This window comes from Fistularia commersonii, chromosome 21, assembly GCF_037954325.1.
Source record: "Fistularia commersonii isolate RoL2024-O1a breed Wild chromosome 21, RoL_Fcom_v1.0, whole genome shotgun sequence".
Lineage (NCBI taxonomy): Eukaryota > Metazoa > Chordata > Actinopteri > Syngnathiformes > Fistulariidae > Fistularia > Fistularia commersonii.
This window is the reverse complement of record NC_141304.1, coordinates 15,128,303-15,155,267: the sequence shown is the minus strand read 5'-3', so window position 1 is coordinate 15,155,267 and position 26,965 is coordinate 15,128,303. Positions and strand designations below refer to the sequence as shown.

The window sequence follows — 26,965 nt, the reverse complement described above, 5'->3', positions numbered from 1 at the left end:
GGACGTCTGCGGCACACACACACACCCCCCCCTCCCACTTATCTCATCCAATTTTCGCTGATGGCGGGTTTTCTCTCCTGGCATCGGTGTTTATTTTCCCCACCCTGCCGCTGTTTTTTTTTGTTTTTTTCCCCCCCCATTTCACTTGAAAACACGGCTTCTCACACGGCCTTTCATTTTAGCCTTTCAGAATGCCTTTATCTCACCTTTGCTCCGTCCCTTCCAGCTGTCTTCCCTCGCTGAGAGAGCTCTCCAACAACCGCAGCCTGGACAACCTGGACTGCATCGGGGGAATGGGCTCCGCTCTGCCGCAATGGGACGACGACGACTTCAGCCAGGCCTGCAGCACGCTGGGCAGACGCAGCTGCATGGGACAGGTCGGAAACCGCCGGCCCTCGGCCAGCGACGCGGGTTTTTACGCTAAAAGAATGGCGTTTTGACGACCGGCGTTAATGATTCCAACATAAAAAGCCAAATAAGTCGCTTTTGTGAGTCGGTTTCTCGCGCGAGAGCCATTAGCTTCCTCAATTAGCGGCGATCTCCCTCGCCGAGGCGAGAGCCATCCGCGCTAATTTCATACGAAACTGGAACAAGGCGGTGCATTAGAACTCATTTTTCTGAAATGTGAATTGATTTCCGACTCCAATGTCGATTGAGCGGACGAGACCGCAGCTGAAACCCGCACAAGTGATTTCTCCTTCCGCCACGGTCTTCTGTGGGATCTCCAAGACGCTCACTCTGCTTCTTACACGTATTACAACTCAGCGGACCATCAAAATAAATGCGCCGCACATGTTTGACTCATCCCGGCTCGCGTCCAAAAAGTATGGAAACCATCATTGGCAAAGCCGCCTCTTGAATTCTCTCTGCAGCATGCTAAAAATGCAAAGGGACCGGATTTGCTTTGTATTTATAATATCATAGATTTAGTCAAAGTCATCGTCAGCTTTCTAATCCTGCAACAGGAAAATGATTTTGTGCAAGTCGAGCAATGAATATACAGGGTTTTCGCGGTTTGGACCCACCATGAGTCTCTAAAAGTCAGAAATCATACATAAGAAGAGAAAATTTAAGGATTTTGAGTGAGAAAAATACATATCTTAACACAAATCCAAAATTTTTACCCGAATCTTTGATATTTGAATACCCCATATAAAAAAATTAAAAAAAAACTTTTATTATTAAGGTAAGATTAAGGTTCATTTGATCATTATTCACTAATAAATGCTCACGATGAACTTCAAAATTTAAAACATGTGAACGGCTAAAATAACACAAACAGTGATATTATTATAGAAGTACAGTCAATCTTCTTTTGCTATTTTCTAATTGTCTCTTTATATTTATATTCATATTTATTGACACTATAACTGTTGCGCTGCTGTGACAAAAGAATTTCCGCCATGGGGATGAATAAAGTTTATCTTATCTTATCTTATCTTATCTTATCTTATCTTATCTTATCTTATCTTATCTTATTTTATCTTATCTTATCTTATCTTATTTCCCGCATCTTGTTGTTGCTACTACTGTCGTTGTTCTCCCCGCTGTTTATTTATTTGTGAATGTTTCTCTATTTCTTCTGTCTCTAAAATCTTTGTACTTAAGACCTTAAGACACTTTAAAACCTGACTTATAACTTTGACACTTTATAGTTTTATTTGTATTTCTTATTCTCCCTCCTTTTTTATACTGTTTCCTACTATTATTTATTATTGTTATGTTTTACTTGAAACACTGGCACAACAATGCCCTTCGGGATGAATAAAGTTGTTCTCATTCTTATTATTTATATTTATATTCATACGTTGGTTTTTTTTGACATTATAACTGTTACATTGCTGTGACAAAAGGAATTCCCCCGTATGGGCAATCAATTTATTTTATCTGATTTTCCGCACGCAGCTGCGAGACCTGGATATGAGTCATCATTACGAGGACCGCAGCTCGGAGTCCACGTACAGAGATTCGCGTTCCCACTCTCAGGACAACCCGGAGCCTCCGGACCTGCCCATGCCGACATGCTTCCGATCCCGCAGCCACAGCTACTTGAGGGCCATCCAGGCCGGATGCTCCCAAGACGATGATACAGGTTCCATAGACTCAGGCTCGCCCCCGCTGACTGACAACACTGTTCGCACCTACAGCACCAGCACCGGTGAGTAACCTCCCGCCTGTTCCGGGGCGTACGCGATGATTCGTGACGACTGAAAAGCGGAGAAAATGTTACCCGTTTTGTTTATTTGATCAAGTATTCCTAGTATGTTTTAATTGCAAAAGAGAAAAAGATTGGAATGAATAATGCGGGTTCTGACACTTCCGTAAAAGCTCCTCATAGCCGGAGCGGTTCCTCCGACGTCCGCCGACCACGGTTTTAGCTCAATTGCAGCCTCTTTTGCCCATGCTAGACGCCCGTTCTGCACAGTGGAAGACATGGAAAGAACAGTTTGGCTCTTACCTGATAGCCACTGGCTTGGACAAAGCCCCAAAGGACAAACAGCTTGCGCTTTTTCTTCAGCGTTTGGGGAAAGACAGACCAGGCATCCTGCCCACACATACAGGTAACCTTTCCAAACCAGCTTCTCCCACCTTCCTCACAAACAAACGACATCAACAAGAACAACAGATAATCAGAATCGGAATACTTGATTGATCCCCAAGGGGGAAATTGCTTTTCGCTGAAAAGCAGCTCCTGCTCCGGTCAAGTGGGGAAGAAACAAAATACAACACTACATAAAAATTAAGAATAAAACATATAGATAAATGAAAATATAATATAAAAAATATCATTATATACTGGTGCAATATATGAATTAATGTATACATGAAATATCTATAAAAAATATATGTTAGTATTAGTCTATATTATTATTATTATATTAAATATACAAAAAATATATGTAACATTTATATGTGTGTATTTACAAGTGCGTGCATATGATATATGATTTTGTGTATAAATAAGGATTGTTGTACAGTAAAACAATTATTGCACAAAAGACAATGGAACTATTGCACAAAGTATGCACAATAATAATAATAGTTATAATAATTGTGATAATAATAATAATAATAATAACAATAATAATAATAATAATAATAATAAATAGTTTGGAGTACCCAAATGCTCACTCTACAGCAGACCTGGGCATTTTATGGCCTGCAGGCCCGCCAAACTATTTTCATTGAATAGCATGAAAGTATTTTCAATCAATATTGAATTTTGAACCTTGTTAGCTTTTTCTTTTTTTTAATTTTGTATGGATGATTCACATACAAAACAATGGCGGTACATTTATACGCTCATTAACGATTTTAAAGTTGAAATAAAATGCCAAAAAAAAATAAATATTCAAATTGCAATTTTCCTTTAGTTCAATTTACATAATTCCTTGTTGGCCCGCGAATAAAAAATTAAATAAGAAATAAGGCCCACCAGGCAAATAATTGCTCTCCCTGTCTTATGGCTTCATTGAAAAAGAGAATAGTGTTGCAGTAACCACAAATGTCCACAAGGGGGCGCTATTTACCACAGCGCTTCAGACCCGGGCGACAGCATGTTTTCACAGAACCATGGAGAATCTTAAACATCTCGTCTGTTTGTTTGCAAATACAAATTGTTTGCAAGTCTTCTAAAGGGAAGAGAATCGTCCATAAAGTGCATTTATTTGTGGATTCCAAACAAACGGTGCTGTTTCGTACGTAGTAATCTCGGATAATTAAGACAAATAATAGAGACGGTGTTTTTAAAGGTGGAGTCAGGTGAATGTCAGCTGCGGATGTATTTCTGCTTCTTTGATAAAAAAAATAAATTGAATTGAAATGAAAAAAATTTAAAAAAAAAAATCAAATCGCATCGCAAAATAGTGAGGTTAGAATTTCCGAGGCGTCCCTGAAGGCATCACCAACCGCGCTCCGCAGTCCAAACAAAAAGGCACTTGAACGCACCATCCCGCTCCCCGCCGCTCCGACACCGCCTGTCCGCGTCAGACCGCGTCCGCCCGGGTCGCCCACACACCTCACCCGACACCACGTCCGTTAACGCGGTAAGTGTTTTGTTTTGTTTTTTTTAAACGCCTCGGATAAACTTTTAAACATCGGTTAAGTTCCGGTTAGTGGAGTTATCGTTTCTAGCTCCCGGTCCGTGAAGGCATCCAACCCGGGCTAGTTTCCTCCCGAGTTCGACTCATCACTTGTTCGGGCATCTTCTTAAAGTTAATTTTTAACTACTTTAACCCTTCACACATGCTTCACTCTCTCAATTATTCATGTATTTATTTATTTTCAACGTTTCATTTAACCCTTAAACAGATGTATTGAAGAATTAACAAAATTAAAACCCCAACCAGAAAAACTGCTTAGCTAGCCATCGCTGTATATGTGGTGTAAATGTTAGCATCGTGTTAATGAGCTACTTATTTGTTAAATACAATATCTATCTATCTATCTATCTATCTATCTATCTATCTATTTAATTCATTTAATAGTAATGGCTGCTCCTAGGCTTTAAATAGTTTTTGCCTTTTCTTGATTTAACTGACTTTTCACTTTTTAAATTTCTTTCCCCCTGTTCTCAAGCAAAATGTGACATAAGTAGCTTGATTTTGGTCAGTGAAATAAGTTTTCAAAAGGTAGGAAAAAATGTGTTTTATAGATGTTTGCGAAATCTAGTTATGGATAGAACTGTCGGAAACTCGCAGGTGGGATAACACAAATACGGATAACATAAATAATTCTAATCATCATGCAGAAGAACCAGGTCACGGATACAAGCAGTGGAAAATGAGGGCGTCCAGGCTGTGCCGCAGAGACAGGGCGAGGAGCTCCTTCTTCAGAGTAGAGCGTCCGGAGGACCCCGATGAGGAGGTTCCTTCTGGTCCTCCAGGAGGCTCCTGGACCTCCTCCCGGATCAGGAGGAGGTCCCAGGGAAGGACACCCCGGAGGGCCGTGTCTCTGGACCGAGAACTGGATACCCCACTCTGGATACGCAGCGGGAGAGGGTCGATTGGTCTTATCACCATCCAGCCTGTGCAAAAACTTGAATATCTTGTTTTTGCAGGGCAAACAATTTCCCCGCCGTCCAGAGTGTGATGTATCTGGCAGCTTCTCTGTGTCCTGGTGGTGCTGGTACTGGGTTCTTGCGCACCAAAGACCGTTGGGTCTTTGTGACGCTCCTCCGCGGGAGGCGGCAGGCGTGGGGGTTTTGTTAAACGGTATCTGCCGTTCGGCGGGTTGTCGCCGGCCGCCATAGCCGCATGCATTCACTTATCCCCATAAAAGCTCCTTCTATTTGTGTGCTGAAATGGAAAATCGTCCTTCGCTGGGGATTATTTTAGCGATGCCCCCGTTTCATCCCACATGGTGGTCTCTTCTTTACAACATGGTTTAAATCCGGTTTGGGGATTGGGCTTTAAGAGGGAGCCGTCAACTTCTGCGCCTGCAATTTAGCAGATAGTTTGGATAATGGTTTTGGCGGCAGGGGAGTTGTGATACTTTTCCGGCTAACTCGTCTTTGTCTCGTAGCCGTTATTGGAATAAACAATACGGATACGTCTACCGGCAGCAAGCGGGCCACTTGGCAACCAACAGTTAAATTGAGCGTCACAATCCACCTTTTGTCTTTCATTGTCCCTGAATTATGTCCAGCGGCAGATGACAACAAGACAACAGCGGTTCAGCCAGTGGGCTCTGAGCGGCGCTGCGCCTCTCGGTCCGGCGGCTCGACGGGCCGTATAGGATCCGGGAAAATCAGGACCAGAGCCGTCACCCCGCCGTTTGGCCCTCCGGCCCCCGTGACTCGGTCCCTCCCCTGCACTTCCACCCGCTTTCCTGGAGGCACAAGATTCAATGTGTGTTTGGGACCTGATAAAGACGTGTTCTGCCAACAGCAGCAGTGCTTTTGTGAAACCTGTGGCCGGCTCGTAATTTTTCTGGCGAACGGTAAAGTGCTATTAATAGAGAAGAGACCACATTGTGAGTTGGTGCAACTTGACCATATGTTCCTATTTTCATATTTTACTTTCTCTGGCATGCGATCCTTTTCAGTTGTTTCTTTTTCCAGAGACGGCTGCAGAGACATAACACGGTTTCAGAAAAATAAAGAATGCAGTGTCTTTTTTAAGGACTAGTTAGAATGCGCACGGTGAAAGGCTTATCGGAGATTGTTTTAAGCTGCTCTACTTTCTTTCAGATAATTGTTTTACCTTCCTGAAAATCTCATTTTGAACCAAGCCCGTGGACAACAGCACCACTGTCCAGATGGCATGAAAACAGCAGCGCTCAGTGCCTACTCCAGATTCCACTTCAACATTTTGGCACAAAGCGCCTGCTTGTGTCTGGGGATAAATCAAATTCCTTCTCCGCGGAGCCACCGGCCTTTTCTACCGAGCCGCTCTGGCGCACAGATTCTTGATTCGCGCGCATCATCAGCCCCGCTTTCAGGTTTAGACGAGGTTCAAGTTCGCTCGTATCAGTTACACATTTGTGTCGTGCTTCCACTGCTGTGGGGCTTTGTGTTCCCCAGTCCTACGGGATGCAGTCCGCCTACGTTTTGGTGAGCCTGGGTCTCTACGTGCACCCACACAAGTGCCACCGTCCCCGTGATACGTCCCGAATCGACACAAGTACGCAAGATTTGTGGTTGAATCACTGTTTATGTGAAGGACATTCACGATGACAGTGTTTCCTGCTCAGATGAAGCTGATGGTGCCGGCGTCGGCTTCCTCTACTTATCTCACGCTTACTCTCACAAACAAACGTTTCGATTTAAATGCCGATGAGTTGTATTTTTGTTTGGTTTTTTTTTTCAGTTTTTTGGAGGGACCGCGTAAAGCAGCTTCTGTGGAATTAAGGCTAAGTGGGGTTGGGGGGGTTCACAGACACAGCGTCAGGGCCGATAGCCACGCCTCTTCTGGTCGCGATCGCAGGAGTGGAGCTCCTTATGGCAGAGCTGTCGAAACAGCGACTCCCTTCCGTCCCGCATCGGACCGGTAATCCATAGCGAGCTGCAGGGAGCGCTGAGATGGATGATAAATTGCTTTTCTGCAGATAAGATGTGTTGTCATGCGAGACGAAACGTCGGAGCAAAAGTTGTTCTGAAGTGCTGAAGTGCTACTTGAGATAATTCTGGAAGCGTGTCTTGCAAAAGGGTCGTACAATCTCTCTAACATTTCTCAAAATAGTGAAAAAGACATGTTTTCACCAGACCAGGAGGCTGTTTTTTTTTTTCCTCTCATTTTCTCCCCAAACGGTGTTTTTTTCAGCGAAGAATAAATGCAAAAGTAACTGTCCGTGAAATTGTGCGTCAGATTACGATCGCGGTATTTTCCCAGAACATCGTCTCATGTAATCCAGGCCTTATGTGCTGTGCATGTCAGCACTCTTCAACATAAAACACCCGGGAAAAGATAACCTGATGAAGGAGCCATCTTGTAAAGTCGTGCATTCAACTTGGTTTGGACGCCGATCGGCACCGCTTTGGAAGAGGAACAGGACGAGTCGCTGGATGCTCAGACTTGTGCCCATGATACCAAAAAAAAAAAAAGCCCAGATCTCAAACTGTGGCTGCTTGCTAAAGAGCAGGATTGTGCGCCTGACTGGGTGCAGCACAGCATGTTTTGGAGGACTCCATCAACACACACATTTGGGTAAACGTCCTGATTCGGCTTTCTGGAGACATGACAATGGTCTGCCGAAATCCCGTGTGTGCAAAGTCCTCTTCAAAAGGATCTGATTAACGCCTCAACGGAAGCCTTTTCAAGTCAGTTGCACATTACGTGCGAGGACCATTTATTTCTCTTTATTTGTTTTAAAAGCAGACTCGTGGTTTTTGCTTGATGAGGCCAGGAGGAGCTGGCTAATCTGTTGAACGGCTAACTGCTGGAACTGGAGCGTGTGTTTTCCCAAATCGGCCTGTATGTGTTGAATGTGATGTTCAGAACTTCCCCTGAAACTCATCGTCTGTCCCGTGCCTGCATGACGACTTCGCTCTGCTCCGGATGGTTTAAACACATCCGTGCAAATTTGAAATAACATTTAACAGATGGTTTAACACCCACTCCACGTTTGCTTCTGTATCTTGTCAGCGTTGCAGGAGAAGCAACGGTTTTGTCGGTCCTCCGGCGAAGAATCGCAAAGCCCGTTCGAAATAACGCAAAGTGACACTGGTAACACTTACTGTTTGCACAATATTCAAACTCTCCTTTGCTCTCAGCCGCAAACCCTGCCTGTTCTTTCTGCACCAACTGTGGTCTCCTGCAGCCTCCACCAGCTTTCCAGCTTTTTTTTTTTTTCCCCTCACCGTGCGGTGTCAAATTAAGCCTCCGTTCAGACGGCGGTTTTGACTGTCCGTCATCAGCCGTGAGTCCCGGTGGGATTTCCGTGACCACGAGAGTATCGGGCGCCTTGAATTTTTTTGAAAAAAAAAAAAAAAAAAAAAAAACGAACCTTTGACTCTCCGTGTGAATTCGCCGCAGGAAAAAGTTCTGCCCTTGCATTTTATATTTCTTTATCCGCCGCATTCATGAACACGTTGTCTTGGGATACGTTGTAAATATCGCCGATATCCTTCGCGGCTTTGGCAGCTAACAGCGTACGCAAAGGGGTCGGAGGACAAAGACGAGAGCAGAGGCGCTGGGCTGGAGCCGAGCGCTTTCCCCGCGAAACCCACATCACAGTTTGCACACTCGGCTTTGCATATTTAGGCCGGCCCATAGGCGGCCACGTGACGTTGAGACTCCGCAGCGTTCGACTGTCTGTCATTAATAAATAAAGCTCCGCGCCCGCTGCCTCTTGACATCCGCGATTTTATCCTCCTCCTACGTTTGTTTGTTTCTTTTCAAGCTGCTTCCAGGGATGTTGTTCAGGAAGACGAAAAAGCATCTCTTTCCTCCGCGTTTACAATTTCTTTAAGCGGGGCTCCGTTTGTCAATCTCGCATTTCAAGTTACATCCAAGTACTTTGGGTCAACAGAGAAGATTTATGGATGTAACCAGAGAGGATATGACGTTAGTCGGCGTGAGAGAGGAGGATGCAGAGAAAAGGGTTTGATGGAGAAGTTTGATTCGCTTTGGCGACCCCTGAAGGGAAAAGCCCAAAGGAGAAGAAGAAGAAAATTAATGTTACATTGCACTCCATATTTAGGTCTTCTCCTTTTTCAAAAGTTTCTGTTTTTTCGCTGGTTTTGCACAGAAATCCGTCTGATAAACATGGCAGCAGGAAGAAAGGTCAGATGTTCTGGAAACAGAGCAGCGTGTTCGTTGAAGTTGTGACGTCTGCTTCGTCCGTTACCCGGTTTCCTCGACGCAGCCACTCAGACAAACCTCCCGTTAGACCTTCATGCACTTGATCCGGTCCGGTCGTGAGCATTTGGAGCGCTTGGTTTCGCCTCCCCTTCCTCGCGCTTTATATCTCTCTTTTTCATCCATTTTTCCTCCTGTTCCTCTTTCCCCCCCCCCCACAGTCTCCACATGCATCACCACCTGTAAGAAGGTTGCTCCTCCTCCAGTCCCGCCCCGCACAACCTCCAAACCCTACATCTCCGTCACCGTCCAAAGCAGCACAGAGTCGGCCCAGGACAACTACCTGGATCAGCAGGACGTGAGGTCGGACGTCAACAGCCAGTCCAGCCACGCGCACAGCAACTCGTCCGACAGCCTCGACAGCACCCGCGCCAACAGCCTGGCTCGGGGGATCCCCCGCCCCCCGCACATCATCCCCATCCCCGTCGCCACCCCGAGGGAGCCGCTCGCCCCCGCCACCGCCAACGCCTCCACCGAGACCAGCGACTCTGTGGTCCAGCTCCAGTCCCTGCAGGCGGGATTGGATAAAGCCAACCAAGTGGCGGAGGAACCCTTAGTCGTCCCGGTGCCGAGGAGGAAGCTGTCCTCCATCGGCATCCAGGTAGGAGATGCGTCGGGGCGAGGAGCCGTCGTCCCGTCCCGTTCCCGCGAGCGTCGTCTGCGGCGCTCAGGAATGCCTGAGTGTGGCACTTCGGGCACAAAAATGCGCCGGCAAGCTTAAAGCGTCATCGGCGTGAATCTCCCCCTGTTATTAGAGCTGGCCGGTGCGCCCGCGCGCAAGACGGTGTGAAATAACACTCCTTTGCGGGTTTCTTAGCATTAACAAAACCCCATCGCGGCAATTGGTTGAATACACACACACATAAACTTATAATTACGGGGCCGTTTTCTGGAATTTTCCTTTTACGGTTTTAATTTTTACCCTTTGAAAGGGCAAACCTTTAGATCGGTTTATTATCTTTTACATCAAACGGTTAACGCCGAGCTCCGTGACTTCAGTTCTCACTCGTAGGTGTTCTGGTTTCTGGTTCGAAGGTGGACTGTATCCAGGAAGTCCCACGAGAAGAGACGCCGCCGTTGACCAGATTCCAGTCAATCGGCGTGCAGGTGGAGGAAGGGTGGCAGTAAGTCCTCTTCTGTCCTTGTAGCAACGTGAGGAATTCACACACACATCTGACTCTTTATTCCCTTCGCAGGAGTTGTTTTGTGCATGGTTTTGATCTTTATTCCGGGTTTGGTGTTCTTCTATCCACCTCTGCGTCCTGGATATTTGAGAGGGTTTAAAAAAAGCGGGTTATCGGTGTCCACGTCCCCGTCCTATTTTTATCTGGTTTATTCCTCCACACTCCAATTTGCTTTTGGTACGTAACTGTCCAGTCTTAACTGTTATTGGATTAACATAACCAGCTGGATTTTATTGTGTCTGGTTATTTGCAGAGCATCGGCATTCCTTAATTTTCATTGGTGGGACGGCACAATCCGCCGCTGTGCCAGTTTCACCGACATAAAGCGGTCACACAGCGGAGGAAATCAGGCGGGGGACGGGACAAAAATGACCAAGAAGTTCCATCTTCTTGTGAAATAAACCCATGTGTTTATACTTTGTATGTGCAAACGTACAAAGTATAAACGCAAAACTTGTTTCCACCTAAACGTCTTCGAGGGTTTCCAGACAAGTCGATATCCTCTTCGATTTGACCATCTTTTCGGAAACAAGCTAAAAGAGCGGCGCCCGGAAGCTCATCGCACCACACCAATGCAAAAATGCCCCATTTTACGTGATAAAATATCAGATCCGTCCACCCGTCTGAACGAAAAAAGTCCGAAATGGATGTGAGACTGTGATTTCCTGCATTCTGGATCCATGTGAGATGGATTCCACGGGCCCTGACACGTCGCACCTACTTAGGCAGCCTCGCAGTCACTTTGACAGAATTGTGTTCTCATTAATCAGATTTTTATTGTGGCGGCAATTTCCTGTGCATGATTTTATTTACCCTCTCAATCAAGAGTGTCTTGTGAACGTCTTTGACAACTGTCATGAGTTCTTGGCCAAACACTGATTTTCACCATCTGACTGATTCCCTGCATCTCCTGGATGATAGCAGGGATTGTGTGCGTTGAGATTGAACTCTTTTTCACTTTATAACACGGTCCCAGAACAGAGTGTTCCTTGAAAACTGAATGCAAACACTCATACATAACGTGTTAGTGTCAGAGAAAACACAGTATTACAGTGGACCCTCACTTTTTGCGTGACTTTCGTTCCAAGACCCCTCGCAAAAAGGGAATTTCCTCAAAGTAGACGTTAACATTTTGAGGGTATTTATGGATATATTAACCCACAACGAGCCTCACTCAACCCTTTATCAGCCTCCCACCATCCACTGTATCTCGCCTCCCCTTCGCAGAGGAGATCTTGAATTTTATTTATAAAATGAATTTCAGTTCAATTTTACTATAATTTTTACTGTTTTTTTTTCATCTTGGACTAGAATATGGCTATGTCATCACAAAAAAATCAAATACTGCAAAAAAAAAAGGCTAAACCTTACATCAAGAGAACCAAAACACAGATAAAAATTTGCGAAGTAGTGCGGGTTCAATGTATTCGAAAATAATAGAAAGAAGTGCTGTTTGCAAATAATAAGACCTGTTTGTAAAGTGCAATGACTTACTGTTTGTTTGCTGCCTGTTCAATGTTTTCTCAGTGCACTGCCCTCACATCTTTCTTTCAAGGATTAAAATACTTCTTCTATCCGCAAAATCCTTTCTTCATATTGCCACCCTGTTTTGTTTTCTTTTTTTTTTAGGCTCAGTCGTCCCTCTAGCATGGCCTCAAAACACGACACAGACTCCGACGCACAGGAAACCGCCGTCATTTCTCATATCAGTTACGCCAAAACCACGGAGAAGAAAGTCATGGTCAACAGCGCCAGCCAATCCGTGAGCTCCCCCCCTGGACAGGACTCCTCAGACAACGGCGACACGGCCGGCGACGCTTCGTCACCTCCGGCTCCAAGGCAGATCCTCAACCGCTCCACCACGCGAAGTAGCTCTTCCTCGTACTCGGAAAGCCTCGACCCGGCGCTGGACCCTTCGTCGCTGCCGCCTCCGGACCCCTGGCTGGAGAGCGGGAACGGGAGCGGCGGCGGCGGTTGCGGCGGCCTCCCCCTCAGTGTAAGCGGGGGAACGCTGTGTCGAAGGGACGGTCACTGGTTCCTGAAGCTGCTGCAGGCCGAAACGGGCCGCATGGAGGGATGGTGCCAACAGATGGATCAGGAGACCAAAGACAACCAGCTCTCGGAGGAGGGTAAGGCCAGGACGCCGGGTGTTTTCTGATGAGTGTCGCGCTCGAAACGACGCGTGTTTTAATCGCCCACATGAGGAAACGAGATTGGACTCTTATTGGAATGCAGTAATACCTGGGCTTACCGGTTTAATTCCTTCCGTGACTTTCTAAGTCAATTTACCCGAATGTCAAATTAAATTTCCCCTTTAAAATGACCTGAAACCTTATTTATCCGTTCCAACCCCCGGTTTGTTACGTTTTTCTAAGAAAAATGTATTTCATAAGGAACAAAAAAGAAATAGATTGGCTTTATGAAGTGTGTTCACCTTGAACACGGGACGAAGAGGACTTTTTAATTTGGTTCTCGATCCTTAACTCGCTGGTTAATGCTACAATGCTATGCTAAATGTAAAGCGCACGCTTTGCTACACTTTCTGTCTAAACTCCATTTATGGACGGAGTGAAGCCGCTCCTTTATTTAAAATCATCAAACCGTCCCCGACAGGCTTTACACGACTCTTCCGACGCCTCGTCCGTCCACGTTTTCACCGTCCGCCGCACCAAATGCCCGTAAATGTCTTCTACCCTCTCATGGACGACGCTCTCCATCACCGTATCTCACCCACCACAACTTCTCCATCTCTTCATCCACGACACACACACCTCGCTCGTGTTTTTCCATGGTTTTCTCTGGGCTACCTAGCGGAGGGCGCCAGTTCCGACTGACTTTAAACGCCACTTCACGGACAGCAGCGGCCACGTCGGTGTCAAACGATCTCAGAAAACTCCTAAGTCGATGCGATCGGGAGTCAAGCTTCCGCTGTCGTTTGTAGAGCGGAAGTCGTTTTTTCGGTCAGGGCTCCCTGGTGTCGCGGGACTGCGACTGAAGGCTGCGTGAAAATGCGATCTTGCTCGGACGCTCTGCCAAGTGGCAGGTGCACATCCCTCCCCCGCTTATCAGAATACTCCTGCAGAATAAAATACACTGCTCCAAAAAAAATGAATGCTAAAATAACACATCCCCCATCCGAATGAATGAACCATTCTTATTAAACACTTTGTTCTTTACATAGTTGAATGTGCTGACAACAAAATCACACCAAAATGATGAATAGGAATCAAACGTATGAACCCATGGAGGTCCGGATTTGGAGTCAGACTCAAAATCAAAGTGGAAAAACCCACGACAGGCCGATCTAACGTTGATGTAATGTCCTTAAAACAAGTCAAAATAAATCAGTGTTGCTTCCTAAGTGGACACTAATGATTTCACAGAAGTTAAATTGTGTTATTGCAGTGTTCCTTTTAGGCCTCCCTATGTTTCACTGACCGGTGTAACGCACGTCCACCCGGTTGTTTGTTGACCTGAAGGTCCTCCCAACGAACCCCGAATCTTTAACCTTCTCCGTCACTGTTGAACCCCCGGCACGTGGTTCGGAGCTCGTCGCAGGGTTCTCCCCGAGACTGCACAATCGCCCCGTCAGACATTCCCAGCATGGAGGGGATGAGGCCGTAATACCTGGGGTTGCCACACACAAGCAGGCCCGTAATCCCCAGAATTACACAAATCTACTCTGGAACTGATTAAACCTCCAGATTAAACGAGTGCCTCCACATCAGCTGCACGGGGCGCGCAGCATCGAGCGCATACGCTAATTCATAACATACACATAAACAAACCTCGGAAAAGATTTGGTCAGCACTGCCGGATAATCAAGTGAAGAGGTTGAAATTTGATTTTTTTTTTTTCCCCTCTTCCGAAATCATAACACGTATTTTCAGCTCCATTTATGTTCAAGTAATAAGCATGAAATCAATGCAAACGCGCCGTGCCCCTGTCTACCATAACGTTACAATCCACTCCGCAGACAGAAGCCCCCGAATGTCCCAAAAGGGCAGATGTTCACCCCAGTTCTGCACCGGCTGCAGACCAGCACGCCGAACGGCGAGCGACAGAAGGCTGCGGTATCTATATAAGCTTAGATGCCTTCAAAGAGGATAACATCTTCCAATACGCGTAAATCCTCTTCATTGCACCCCATGGGGTCGGAGGGGAACGGCAATGCAGGGCGCTAGCGGCCGTTAGCACCTCCACGTTTTTTGTTTGATGGTTTGACAGGACGGTGGGTGAAGGCGTCGCCGCTGCGGCGCTTGTGACACATCCGGCTCTTCGTGCGATCGTCATATATTATCTCCTATCCAGACGTGGAACAACCTCTGAAATCTGGCTTTCTTTCTATCCACCGTGTGTGTCTGCAGTTCTGGGAAAGGTCCGAAGTGCAGTCGGAAGTGCTCAGCTCTTAATGTCCCAGAAGTTCCAGCAGTTCCGAGGACTATGCGAACAAAACTTGGTGGGTATTTCTCCTTCTATGGAAAGAAAGAAACCCGATGTTTATATACGATGTCCCGCCGTCGAAGCTGAGACGTTTGCAACGACGTGATTCACTCCAATGCTTTCTCGCTAATTAAAACCGAGAAGCCATTAAATACAGCGGTATGCTAACACAGAGCGTACCGGCTGTACGCACGAGCACCAAAACACAGGAAGCTTATGATAAGCCAATAAGCCATTCCTTTCCAGAGACGTGTTTATTTTTTATATTTTCTTTATGAGACATTCAAACGGAAGCCAATGACAGCGCATGACGATTCGGCACAATAGCATTTTAAATGCCATTTTAGATGCCTCTGCGCGAATCACAGAGCTGAGAAGATGACTGACGGACGTGACACATCAATACAAACACGCCGATGGGAGGATTTAATCTTTTACCGTAACTTGGCAGCAGCGGTCGCGGCCCAAGCCCTGATCTGAAGCGACATGAAGAAATAATCGGGGCTTGAAGCTGCTCAGCATGACTGAACAATTCAAGGTGCCACATGGCTCCCTCTAGTGATAGTTCTGGGGAAAGGTACGCCGATCGCGCTCGTCCGGGCATCAAATGGGGATTTTAAATAAGGATTCGAATAAGGATTGAAGCAGCTGTAACTTCTATAAATTCAGATCAGACTTAAGTCGCCGATGTCAGTTGGAGTAACGTCCTTCTCAGTTGAACAGAGGAATAGCAGATATAAAGGAAGCGTTGGGTCCAAATGGAGCAGAAACATGTTCTGTCGGACGATCGTTTAGGTTGAGTAGCTCCGAGCGCAGAAGTATCAATGCCAGCAGAACATTCAGCTCACAAACCCGCTCTTCCTTTCAATGGTATCTCTTTTTTTTTTTTTTTTTTTTTGACCTGACTTCCCTCCCACCCCTCTGCAAAAACACCAGCTGGGGGTCAAAAAGAGGTGACTCTGCCCCCGCAGGAGCCAAGGCTATTTTTGGGAGGCACACAAGGTTCTATCGGGGTGGGAAATGTAAACACCGCTGCAGGTAGCTCTGAAGCTATCGTGACTCCTCGTATTTCGTCAGCAGAAGCACGAGTCGGGAACGATTCACGTTCCCATCCTGGTCGCGACTGACGCCTCTCTTTTTTGCGATTCTCTCTCACCCGTCGTCAGAATGTGAATGCCAATCCTCGGCCCGCTCCCCAGGACCTGGCTGGTTTCTGGGACCTGCTGCAGCTCTCCATCGAGGACATCAGCCTCAAGTTCGACGAGCTCTACCATCTCAAGTCCAATGACTGGCAGCCCGTGCCGTCTGCGGCTGCCCAGTCGCCCCCTGAGCGGAAGGTACTTCCCACCCCTGCTGCCCAGTGCCCTGGCTGGGGTAGGAAAGCCGCCGAAACCGGCCTCTCTCCTCCCACCACCACCGCCATTCCCCCTCAGTACCCTCCTCCCCGCCTTCCCCTTCCCCATGTGGGATGAACTAACCGGGTCCTCCCCGCCACAGGGGATGGACCTTTAGACATGCATGGGAAAATAGATCTCAAAGAGGGCTGTCGTGGTTGTGCTGCAGGTGTGCCGCCCTGCTTTGAGCATGCATGTGTCAGTCGCAGCGACGTGCCTGTCGCGGAGCATGGCCGAGATGCACCGGCTCGAGGGGCGGGACGCGGTCCTGCCTTTTGCGTTTCTGTTAAAACGCTTCGTTTCTCTGTATTTTCTGTGTTTGTTTTTCCGTCGTGTCTCTGTGCGCTTGGTGGCTTTCTTATCTGCTCTCGCTTCGCAATGTGACCGTGTTGCTCGTGTGTCCCGTTCCTCCCTGTTTCTGTTTCGTCCCCCCCCCCCCCCCCCCCCCCCCCCCCCCCCCGTCGTTCACGTTGCCATCCGCCTTCCCACCCCCCCGTCCGTTCACCCGTTCGACTGTCCGTCTCCTGCCCGCTCTCGCCCGTTGTCTTTTCCGTTGCGTCTTCCGTGTATCACCCCAAGCCACCGAACGTTACGTGAAGCCGAGCAAAAAACGATCAGCGCTGTCGTCGCGTCTCGTCCGTCACGTCTGTCAAACTTACCAAAGGGGGAAAAGAAGCTCCGGTGTTTCGCCGCCCGCGTCTCACTCCCTTTTTTTTTGTTTTTCCCTCCCGACGCCCCAGGACGAGGAGAAGGCGGCCCCTCCTGCGTCAAAGAAGCCTGGTAAGGGACGACCATCGCTGGGCCGCGAGAAGAGCGCGGACTCCTCTTCCACGTCCTCTTCGGCCTCGGCGGAGAAGCAGCGACAGGAGGCTCGCAAGCGGCTGCTGGCTGCCAAGAAGGCCGCCTCTTTTCGCCAGAACTCGGCCACGGAGAGCGCAGACAGCATTGAGATCTACGTCCCCGAAGCCCAGACTCGCCTCTGAGAGACACGACGGGGAGAAAGGACGTAAGGTCAGATCGTAGGACGGATAAGTGTCGCCGAAATACCTTGACGAAGGAGAGGAGAACCGTCGCAAATGCAAAGGGGATATTCCGAGCGGAGCGGCCGGAAGGTCGGGGGAGGAGAGGTCTGATGGCGGGGGCTCTGTGGGCAGATTCCACTCACTCATACAGCTGTAGGCCGGCCCCGGGGGGCCTCAAACTCTTATTTATCTAAAGAGCAACCATTGGGAATGCGGAGGATTTGACAGATAGAAGCGGGACTCTCCTGGTTCGAGGCTGCCATTGAAACCTCAGCTGAAGAACTTTTGTCATTTCTTCTTTATCATAAAAAAAATATATATATTAATAAAGGTATTGCTAATATGATTCTATCCTAAAGAATTTATTTGAAGACGGTTTTAAATATTCTATATCTTTTGGCTGTAAGATCTATTAAGTGGACAGAAGTTGCTTTTTCTGCCTCCCCTCCTTGTCCTCTCCCCAGACTGTTGGCCGCCCAGTAGCTTTTGCACAACACCCCCCTGTGGCCATCTCACAAACTACACACACACACACACACACACACACACACACACACATACATACACACTTGATATATGTCTTCCTCGTATTACTTTGTTTACTTTATTTGCCTTTTTTTTCTCAAATCTCAGTTTAGATCAGGTTACAATGAATACGAATGAGAGTCAGGTTCAAAGATGTACCTGTATTTATATAGTTTCCTAGCGATTAACTCTTTTGCGTGAGTGCGTGCGTGCGTGTCTTTCGAATACGTGGAAGATTTTAAGCACTCGTAAGAATCTATCAATATTAGCTTCTAATAATGGCTAATGGTTTTCAATGAAAGCACATCCCGATGGCACGGCTGTCCGAGCATGAAGATCTCAACCGTGCAACGGTGGGAATGGAAATGGCCATAATGTATTTTAGTTTCCCCCGTAGGGAATCGCGCTTGTACCGCCATCTTCTTTCGCTCATTTGGACCACCAGCATTTCTTTTTTTTTTTTTTTTGAAGCTTTTGGCACTTGCCGCCGATAACATCGACGTTTTTATTCCGATGCTTCGTCACGCACGTGTAGAGGCTCTTGTCTTATTTACGTCGTGCGTCCGAGCCGAGTCCCGGGCGCCGAGTATGCAGGATATTACTCTGTTATCGTTTCCAGTCACATTCTTTGTTATTATTTTTATATTCCATTTTCTCATCATTAAACACAGCTTAGTTCTTTGCTAGCGTCCTTGTCCCTCCCCTCCGCCCCCCCACCATCCAGTAACATCCAAAGTATCTGCACTTTTTACTCCGAGGAGAAAATATTTAATTAAAGCGTTACACGTATTGCAAGTTGTGTTTTTCCTCTTTTTTTTTTGTTAAAGTTCTGCTTACACACACACACACGGACTTTTTAAAGTAACAGCGATGTTCCTGCAACAGGTTTGCGGCGAATAATCAGCTTTTAAAAAAAAATTAATGCATGGGTGCGTGGGTTGGACTCAACTCGGGCGAGCAGAGTTTAGATTTCCACCTCTAGATGGCATCCAGTCCCCGCACCTTATTCCAAACGGCTGATATCTCCGGAGTATCGTCCCGCTCTCTGTTCTCTAGAATCCACATAGTGATTTAAAGCTGTTGTTTTGCTGAGGCGCAGCTGCTTATTGGCCTTCCACTCACATTTGGCTTCTGCCAAATGGTAAACAAACAGGACTTCCCCTTCCCTAATGACCTCTGTTAACCCGCTGCCGCGCCGGTGCTTCCGGCTCGCCCGAACCTAAAAAAAGCAGACTTTGAATTGGAAAATTTGAATTCCTTTTTTTCCTCCATCCCTCCACGAGCCTTCTCCTGACGGCCGGTCTTTGTTCGCTGTTGCGTTTGCCCGCTGGGGACGAGTCGGAGAAAAGGCTCAAGGGTGTCAGTGGCCTCCTCCTCCTCCTCCTCCTCCTCCTCGCTGTCAATACCCCGTCCATTTGAGCGGCCTGGACGGCATCGTTAGCACCTACGGCCCCTTTTGTGTGACTGTTGTCGGGCTTGATTTGATTTCAGAGGAAAGCTGTGTGTGTCTGACAAGTTGTCCCCTGAAATAAGCAAAGTCGGTCGCTTTAGACGGAAAACGAAAGAGTGGGAAGAGCCGCCGCTCGTTTTCTTAACCCAGAAGGTTTAAATAAGCGATCGTGTCACGTGTGTGTCTTCATCTTTATTTCTCTCCGCTAGCCAAATTTCCAAGGTCAAACCGAAGCCCGGCTCAAAACCGACGCTTAAAAATGCCGCCGCCTCTCAAACAGGTTCGGAAACAGGGGGCGGTGGAAAACAGAAGCCGGCATAAACAATGCTTTTTTCGGGCCGCTGCAGATGTCGTCGGCGTAATCCAAACAATGTCCTCGGCCTGTCGCGAAGAGAAAAGAGGTAATTTAAACAAAAGTATTTTCCAATACACACTTGTGTGACTGCATCCATTGCTGGGCGCGCCTGGATCTACTTCCTGGGAAGAGTTATCCAGCAGCAGCAGCAGCACCAGCAGCCTCACCGCCGGGTGTTCCCGTCCGGTTGTTGATTTCAGGGTGATAACTGTCCCGATTTAGTCGTACGGATCCCCGCTTTCTGGTCACGACATCTTTAAATTACGATTCTGAGATTTCTGAGCCGCAGCATCCTGTCGCTCGCCATTTCATAGACTTTGCGATACCAGTTTAGCGTTGATGAACGCATTAGCAGCCGTGTATTAACCGATAGATACCAGTGAAAGCAGAGTTAGACCTCTTCTTGAATACAAGCCCCCCGCTCCCCCTCACCTCCATCCAGCAGTCTAAAGTTCTGCTCGCAACAAACAAGCTCATTAACATCTCTGCTTTGTCCCACCGAGTCGAGTGATGTGTGTGTGTGTGTGGGGGGGGGGGGGGGTCTCTTATGTAGTAAAGCAAAAACAATTACTTTCTAAAGCACATATTGAAAAGCTAGGATGTCCTCAATCAAAGCGATGTGCATCGGGATGGGAGGCGCTCGGGTGTAAATCGGGTTTTTTTTCGGTGTGTGAGAGCAATAACTAAGCACATAAGAGACACATAACCTTGCATTTCCCCTCCGAGCGACGGCGGACGGCAGACCGGATCTTTTACCATGCTGTTGATTTTAATTTCTACTATTTTGAGGATGTTGACATGCTTACATGGAAAAGACATTCAACTCAATAAAATGCAAACAGCACTTTGTCAAAAAGGTGCATGTTGGTTACAATCCAGTTCTTTTGTTTTGATCTGCAGGATAACCTGATTCTGTCTTTGGCTTTTTTTGTGTGCACATATTGTCATTGAAATGAGCTGAAACGACATGGGTTCTCATTCAGTCAGTGCAAGTCTCCCCCCCCCCCCCCCCTTCTGAATAATGGCTTTCCTTGCAGGAAGGCAATGACAGAACCCCCCCCCCCATCCTTTTTTTTTGGAGGCAACACTCAAAACAAACGGCTCGACGTGCGCAGTGTGAACAGGTAGGCCGTGGCCCATGTGGCCGGGGAACACCAGGAGCAAATATCCCCTTCCTGCCCTGCACATAAAGCACCTAAAGAGGGGTGAAACCGGTGTGCAAAAGGCCGTTCGGACTCCGGGTGTCTGCAGCGGCGACACGACGCTTCTGATTTATGTAACAAGAACATTAAGCTGCATGTTACGTAAAGCGTGTCCTCTCGACGCGGTACACGGCGTGAAACCGAAAGACAAATGCAGGGTTAATTTTTGTTTTTAATGAAGTAATAAAGGTGTTGTTTTTTTTATTTATATACAGTTATATACACATCGATGTTTTTAAAACCGCGCTGGAAAACAAACAGCCTGAATGAATGTGTTCTATTTTGAATGGAGTGGTTCGGTCGCGATGACGCGGAGGCCGTCTGCCACACCAAGCGGCGCGCTGATTGGTCGACGCCCCGCGGAGAGGCGGTAAAGCCGTCTCTGATTGGACGATTGCCGCGGAAAAGGCGGAACTAAACGCCCCCTCCCCTCTCCCTCCATCCCTCCGCCTCCGCCTCCTCCTCCTCTCGGCAGCGACTGTCAAGATTGGCGAGGATCCGCTGGGTTCAGGTAAAGAACGGCCCGCTGGGAAACACGGCGTTTATCGCGGCCGCGATGGGAGCGAGTCGTCCGGCGAAGCGTTCGCCACAGGCCTGAAGAGTCGGTAAGAAGAAAGAAAGAAAGGTCCTCCTCTTTCCTCCCGCGGCTTGGAAGAAAGTGTCAACCGTCGCCGGGCACGCTTTGTACGGCTACCGAGCGGGACAACCGCGCCGCCAACAAAGAATGAAAGCGTTCAAACGAGGTGAGTCGCTAGCTTCTTTTCCCCCTCTTGTTTTTTAAAACTAGATCCACAATGTGTGTGTGTGTTAGGGCTAGCCAGCTATGCGGAGGCAGAGGGGGCATGGTGTCCATCTGGCGCAGCGACATGCGGGGAAGGCAAGGCTTTGTGCGCCCCAGATGGCTCCTTCGGCCGGAGGCGTCGTTGCGGACGAACCGTTCACTTTGACGGTGCTCGGTTTGTTCGAACAACAACAATAACAAAAAAAAAAGGAGGAGAAAAAAAAAAAAGTTGAGATCCAAAGCAATAACGGTTACACTCGGAGCCCCTTTCTCTCTCTCTCTTTCTCCCCCTCCTCTCCCCCTTCTTTCGCTCCTTCTGAAGCTTCTGAACTTCGGTTTGTTGTTCAATCACACCAAACTTTTTAAAAGCAAATCTCCTGAGTCACCCCCCCCCCCCCTTTTCCTGCGGGGTGTAGAACACAGATTTCTGCCACCTCCAGTGTGCACGCAGGGGATATTTAACTATTTAACCCAGTCAACGTTTTTCTTTAATTTTTAAGATCTGCAGGTATCTGCATTGTGCTGTGGAGCTGCACGTCCAGGTGCAAGCGTCATAATATGCACCTAATCTGAATGATTTGAAAGCAGTGTGCAGCAGTGGGTGATTGCTGGGGGTGGGGGCACAATGTCAGCAATGGATCGGGGCTTTTAAATGCAACCATGTGCTGTTGTTTTGCATTTTTCCCCGGTGCAGCTCCACAGGCACCGACACCGATCTACTTCTGAGTGTCTGTGCACCGGCTACTTTGCTCTGTAATTTTATTTTCGCCCCCTCCCTCTCCGCCCCTCCACCTTGGTCCGGTTCATCCCTCGTTGTGGAGGAATGCAGAATTTGAAAAGATTTGTCAAACCGCCGCCGCAGTCCCTTTGCCCCGCTGGCACGAGGTGAAAACGGCCTTCCCCCTGCGCGGTCAAAGGATTCCTGAGCCAGTGGCCACTGTGATGTTGATATGCACACAATCTCCTTTGTGGAGACAGGCACTGCCCTGGGGGTCAGGTTTCACCCAGCCATACAGAGAAAGACATTTAGTGCATTCTGTGCCCCCGCCACTGGGATCAGGCATGCTCCATTTTGAAGGGAGATTCCCTCCAGTGGCCGGAGATAAAGGAGAGCCCTCCCCGTAATGAGCTCAAACCGAACAACCTTGTTCGGGGCGACTCGGAGAATGAGCCGCGCGCTCGCTCCGGCTCCTTTTTTTTTTTTTTTTTTTTATCAGCGTTTCTTTGTTCGCGAGGTTTCATTTGCCCGCTTGTTGTTATTCCGCGCGCAAAAAAACACCGACTCGGTACTTCTGTGACCCCGAGCCACGGAGAAATGGATGCCGGACGTGTGACGGACAGCCGCTAACCCGCCTCCTCTCCCCCCCCAGCCCTGGAAGAGGAGTGTCACCCCGAGCAGGAGCACTCTTCGGCCGTGTCGGACAGCGATGACGGCTCCCCGCTCGACCTGTCGGGAAGGGGTCTCTTTGGGAAGCGCCGTCGCCGTGGCAACCTGCCCAAGGAGGCGGTGCAGATCCTGCGCAGCTGGCTGTACGAGCACCGCTTCAACGCCTACCCGTCGGAGCAGGAGAAGCTCAGCCTGTCGGGGCAGACCAGCCTCTCCGTGCTGCAGGTGAGGCTCCTGTCTTCTGATAACCTTCTGCCGGTGGTTTTAGATCCCAGCCATGCCATTTAATCCCACGCTACGTGCTGTACGGCCTCAAGTGACATCCCACAGGTGAGCGCCAGATGAAGCTGAAGAACCAGCCTCTTCTCCTTCCTCAGGTCCCTTCCCAGGGGAAACGACCGGTGCTTTTGATGAAGTGAAATCTGCAGCTGTAAATAAAAAACTACAGCGGGGAAACCCCCCCAACCTGCGAGGGGTTTCCGAATATTTGTTGAATTGCTCATCCGGAGGCGGCGATGTTCTCAGCGAGCCTTTCGCTGTCCCGGTGTTTGGTTTTTTTTTTTTGACAGCAGTCGAGACGTTTCCACTTTGTGGATCTGGTTTTCCGTTTGCCGCGAGGCCCGAACGGCGGACCTTCGTTCCTGCCGGTCATCTTTCAGGAGGAGTGAAGGACAAACCGTGCACGGGTCGTGTTTCACGGACGAAATGCCTTTTCTCTTCCCAGATCTGCAACTGGTTCATCAACGCCCGCCGCCGGCTCCTCCCCGACCTGCTCCGCAAGGATGGCAAAGACCCCACCAAGTTCAAGATCTCCCGTAAGTTCGGTAAGAGCGAGGGCTCTTTGGCCGGGGTCGGACCCGGCTCCCCCGAGGGCGCCGCGTCCGCGGGGGCGTCTCAGCAGCGGCCGTCGGTGATCCGCTCGGCCCCCACGCTGGACCTCAGCCTCCTCGGGAACACGGCCACCGCCATCCTGACGGGCGCGGGCTACCCCGGTAAGGACGGCGCCGTCCAGGCGCTGATGAAGCTCGACACCCAGAGCCTGCTGAGGGAGGCCGAGGAGCAGGGGGGCGCCGCCGCCGCCGCCTGTCTCACCGGCACCTCGGTGGCCGCCAGTCCCAACGGCGGCCTGTTCAACACGCCGCCGCCGACGCCACCCGAGCTCTTCCCCGCCCAGGACTTCAGCGACCTGAGGTTGCTGGTGGACGCGGCTCTCCAGCGGGCGGCGGAACAGGAGAACCTGAAGAGGCTCCAAGAGAGCCAGACAAAGCTCTCGGAGGGAGTGAAGCCGGAGGCGGCGGCGGCTCCGTGCCGCGGCTACGGCTGTGACTCGGGGGCCACGCCGCCCCCGGAGGACAGCCAGCAAGTTATGGATCCCGGCAGGGCGCAGAGTCTGATGGAGAAGGCCATGGCCGGTCCGGCGCCGGCCGAGCCGAGCTCCCCCGGCACGACGCCGCCTCCCCCGCCTCTCGCCAAACCCCCCGGCCCCGCGGAGAAGGACGCCGGCCAGGGAAAGCCGCCGCCCGCTCCGACCCAGCAGCCGAGCGCCCAGAAACCGGCCGCGGATCCGGCTCCGGTCTCCAGCTCGGCGCCCGTCGGCAGGCCGGGTCAGGTGTCGTCCCCCGTCTTCACGGCCCGTCCTTCCCCCGCCATCTCCTCCCTCGCCGCCCCCAGAGTGGTCCCCTTTTACATGCCCATCCACAAATCCCAGTTGCTACCCGTGGCGGTCCCGTCGGCCGCGTCCCCGCCCGTCGTCCCCTCGGCGGCCGACGCGGCCCCTCCGACTCAACCTTCCCCCGCCGGCGGCGGCGGCGTGGACGTCCACAGGAGCTCGGCCGTGGTGCCCGGCGTGTGGAGCATGGTCCACGCCGACGCCAGCGCCCTGCAGGTGGTGAAGGCCCCCATGGCGGCGGTGTGGGGCCCCCAGCACACGGCCTGCACGCAGTGAGCCCGCCCGCCGGATAACACTGTACATACCCGAATGTATCTGCGCGTGCAGAGCATACAGCAAAGATTCTGGGGTGGGAGGGGCAACCGCCTTTTTTTTGTAGGCCTGCTGTTTAAAATGGACTTTTTTGTTTAAAATTGCTGTTTTTTTTTTTCTCCCCCCACCAATTGATACCGTTTCTCCCAATGAACATTCCACTGCGCGGAACAATTGTATGATAGACGTTCCCGGTGCCGCTCGACGCCCCCCCAGATCTTCACCAGCATCAGTTCGGTAGCATTCCTGGTTCCTCCCTGAGCGCACAGGAGGCGTCGGGTCCGTTTACGAGGGATCTCCTCTCACCGGGGATCCATCCGTATCTCAGCTGCGACGCAACACCTCTTTTTATTTCCTGTTTCTGAGCCCCGCCCACCTGTCACTAGCCAATCAGGAGGAGGGAGGGGGGTCTTGTGTATAAATATGAGATGAATTCTTACCGCTTTGCTGTACATCTCCTCCTCTTCCTGTCTTTTTCTAGCCGAGGAGATTCAAACAAACTGTATTCCTTGTTTGTTTGTTTGTTTTTTTTTTTTTTTTATACAGCCGTCTGGTGCCGCGCCATCCCCCCCCCAAAAAAAGGGGTTTCGGCTCATATTCAGCGTGGCTTCGTTCTCTCGATTGGATCCAGTTCGCCTCGCGTTTTAGAGGGATCTATCTTTTCCTCGGGGTTTCGGTCGATCCATTTCAATCACCTTTTTAAATCCCTCTTTACCGTTACCTCCCTTCCCTTCTCATCTGTGACGTAGAAATGGGTTGCATAGAATTTCTGATCACTCATGAAGCTGTGGTTTCCATGAAACTGTCTTAGCGCGACCGGTAACAGTAACGACACGCCAGCATCTCAGACTGACGCGGAAACGTTGGGTTCCTATCGGAATAATACTGTAGCAGACTTTTTTCTCTCTCTTTTTTTTTTTTTTTAATGACGTGAATATTTAAAAACAGTAATGTTTACAAGTGTCATTGTGGTCATTTCAAGCGGCGGAGGAGACGTGAGGACGTGCGGTCAGATGAGCCGATCGTTCCCGCGCCAGGTGCTCGTTCGTAGCGAATCGGAAAGAAAAAAAAATCTCTCCAAACACTCCTGGTATGTCCACTTTTTTGTTTTTCCTCGGATCTCCGACACTGCCAGGTTTTTTTTTTTTTATTTCTCTTTAAGGGCGGGGGGGGTCAGCGGAGGAGTCTCGGTTGCAGGTACTCAGTGGACTGAAGTTGCAGTTATACCTCATTTTCCACAGGTCAAGTTTGGGCTTGGGACATTCAGAGCTAAGTATTAACGTGAACACTCATTCGTAGCTTGTGATTCTGGGAAGGAATGGCGAGACGGACAGGTTTTTTTTTTTTTTTTTTATTAAAGCAAAAAGTTTATATCTTTTAGATTTGACATGACGTTCCAGTCTGGGAAGCCAATGTTACGATGTATGTATATATTTTCAAGTTTTTTTTTTTGTTTGTTTTGTTTTGTATCGGCATGATATTTATCTCAAACTGTAGTTCCATTACAGCCAAATGCATTAAAAATGTTCATATTGTGAATCCCGACTGACAGTAAAACTGGCTGCTGTGCCTTAAACCTTCGAATGAGGGACGACGTCCCTTTTTTTTTTTATATAAAGAAAAACCTTCTCAATAGTCTGTGCAATATATGCCTTAAACTTTACGTGTGTTTTTTGTATAAGCATTTCAGTGAAATAAAACAGTTTTTCATAAACTTATCTGTTATGGTTTTTTTTTTTTTTTCGCTCACTGTGAACGTGGAAATATTCAAACCTTTTTTTTTTTCACCCCTAGACTGGTGGTTTGAGTTTCACCATATTCATTTTTGGCAAGTGAAGAAAGAATTGCCTCAAATTGAGTTTTTGCATTTAAAAGCATGATTTGCATTGAATCTGGATCGCTTGCTGCGGCGCCGTTAGTTAGCGCCGCCGCCTCACTGTGA

General features: G+C 48.8%; 2 protein-coding genes across 9 annotated transcripts in view; both read left to right on the top strand.

Annotated features, from left to right (window-relative positions):
- The window catches only part of dlgap4b (discs, large (Drosophila) homolog-associated protein 4b), a 111,682-nt gene extending 93,020 nt beyond the window's left edge, over window positions 1–18,662 (top strand). For 5 of the 8 annotated variants that reach the window (XM_086168255.1, XM_086168252.1, XM_086168260.1 and 2 more), the window contains 9 exons: window positions 227–377; window positions 1,906–2,158; window positions 2,409–2,561; window positions 9,461–9,900; window positions 10,335–10,423; window positions 12,113–12,612; window positions 14,851–14,942; window positions 16,093–16,263; window positions 17,061–18,662. In XM_086168255.1, coding sequence (XP_086024381.1) covers window positions 227–377; window positions 1,906–2,158; window positions 2,409–2,561; window positions 9,461–9,900; window positions 10,335–10,423; window positions 12,113–12,612; window positions 14,851–14,942; window positions 16,093–16,263; window positions 17,061–17,303 — 2,092 coding nt within the window. In that variant the 3' untranslated portion in view covers window positions 17,304–18,662. Of the gene's footprint in view, window positions 1–226; window positions 378–1,905; window positions 2,159–2,408; window positions 2,562–9,460; window positions 9,901–10,334; window positions 10,424–12,112; window positions 12,613–14,850; window positions 14,943–16,092; window positions 16,301–17,060 lie in introns of all 8 variants that reach the window. The other 3 variants (XM_086168256.1, XM_086168259.1, XM_086168258.1) reach the window with 2 other exon arrangements.
- Window positions 18,663–21,355: 2,693 nt separating this feature from the next.
- Window positions 21,356–26,731, top strand: tgif2 (TGFB-induced factor homeobox 2). Its single transcript, XM_086168198.1, has 3 exons — window positions 21,356–21,617; window positions 23,026–23,267; window positions 23,767–26,731. The coding sequence occupies exons 1-3, from the start codon at window positions 21,599–21,601 to the stop codon at window positions 24,985–24,987; spliced, it is 1,482 nt and encodes a 493-aa protein (XP_086024324.1). The 5' UTR covers window positions 21,356–21,598; the 3' UTR covers window positions 24,988–26,731.
- The last annotated feature ends 234 nt before the right edge of the window (window positions 26,732–26,965 follow it).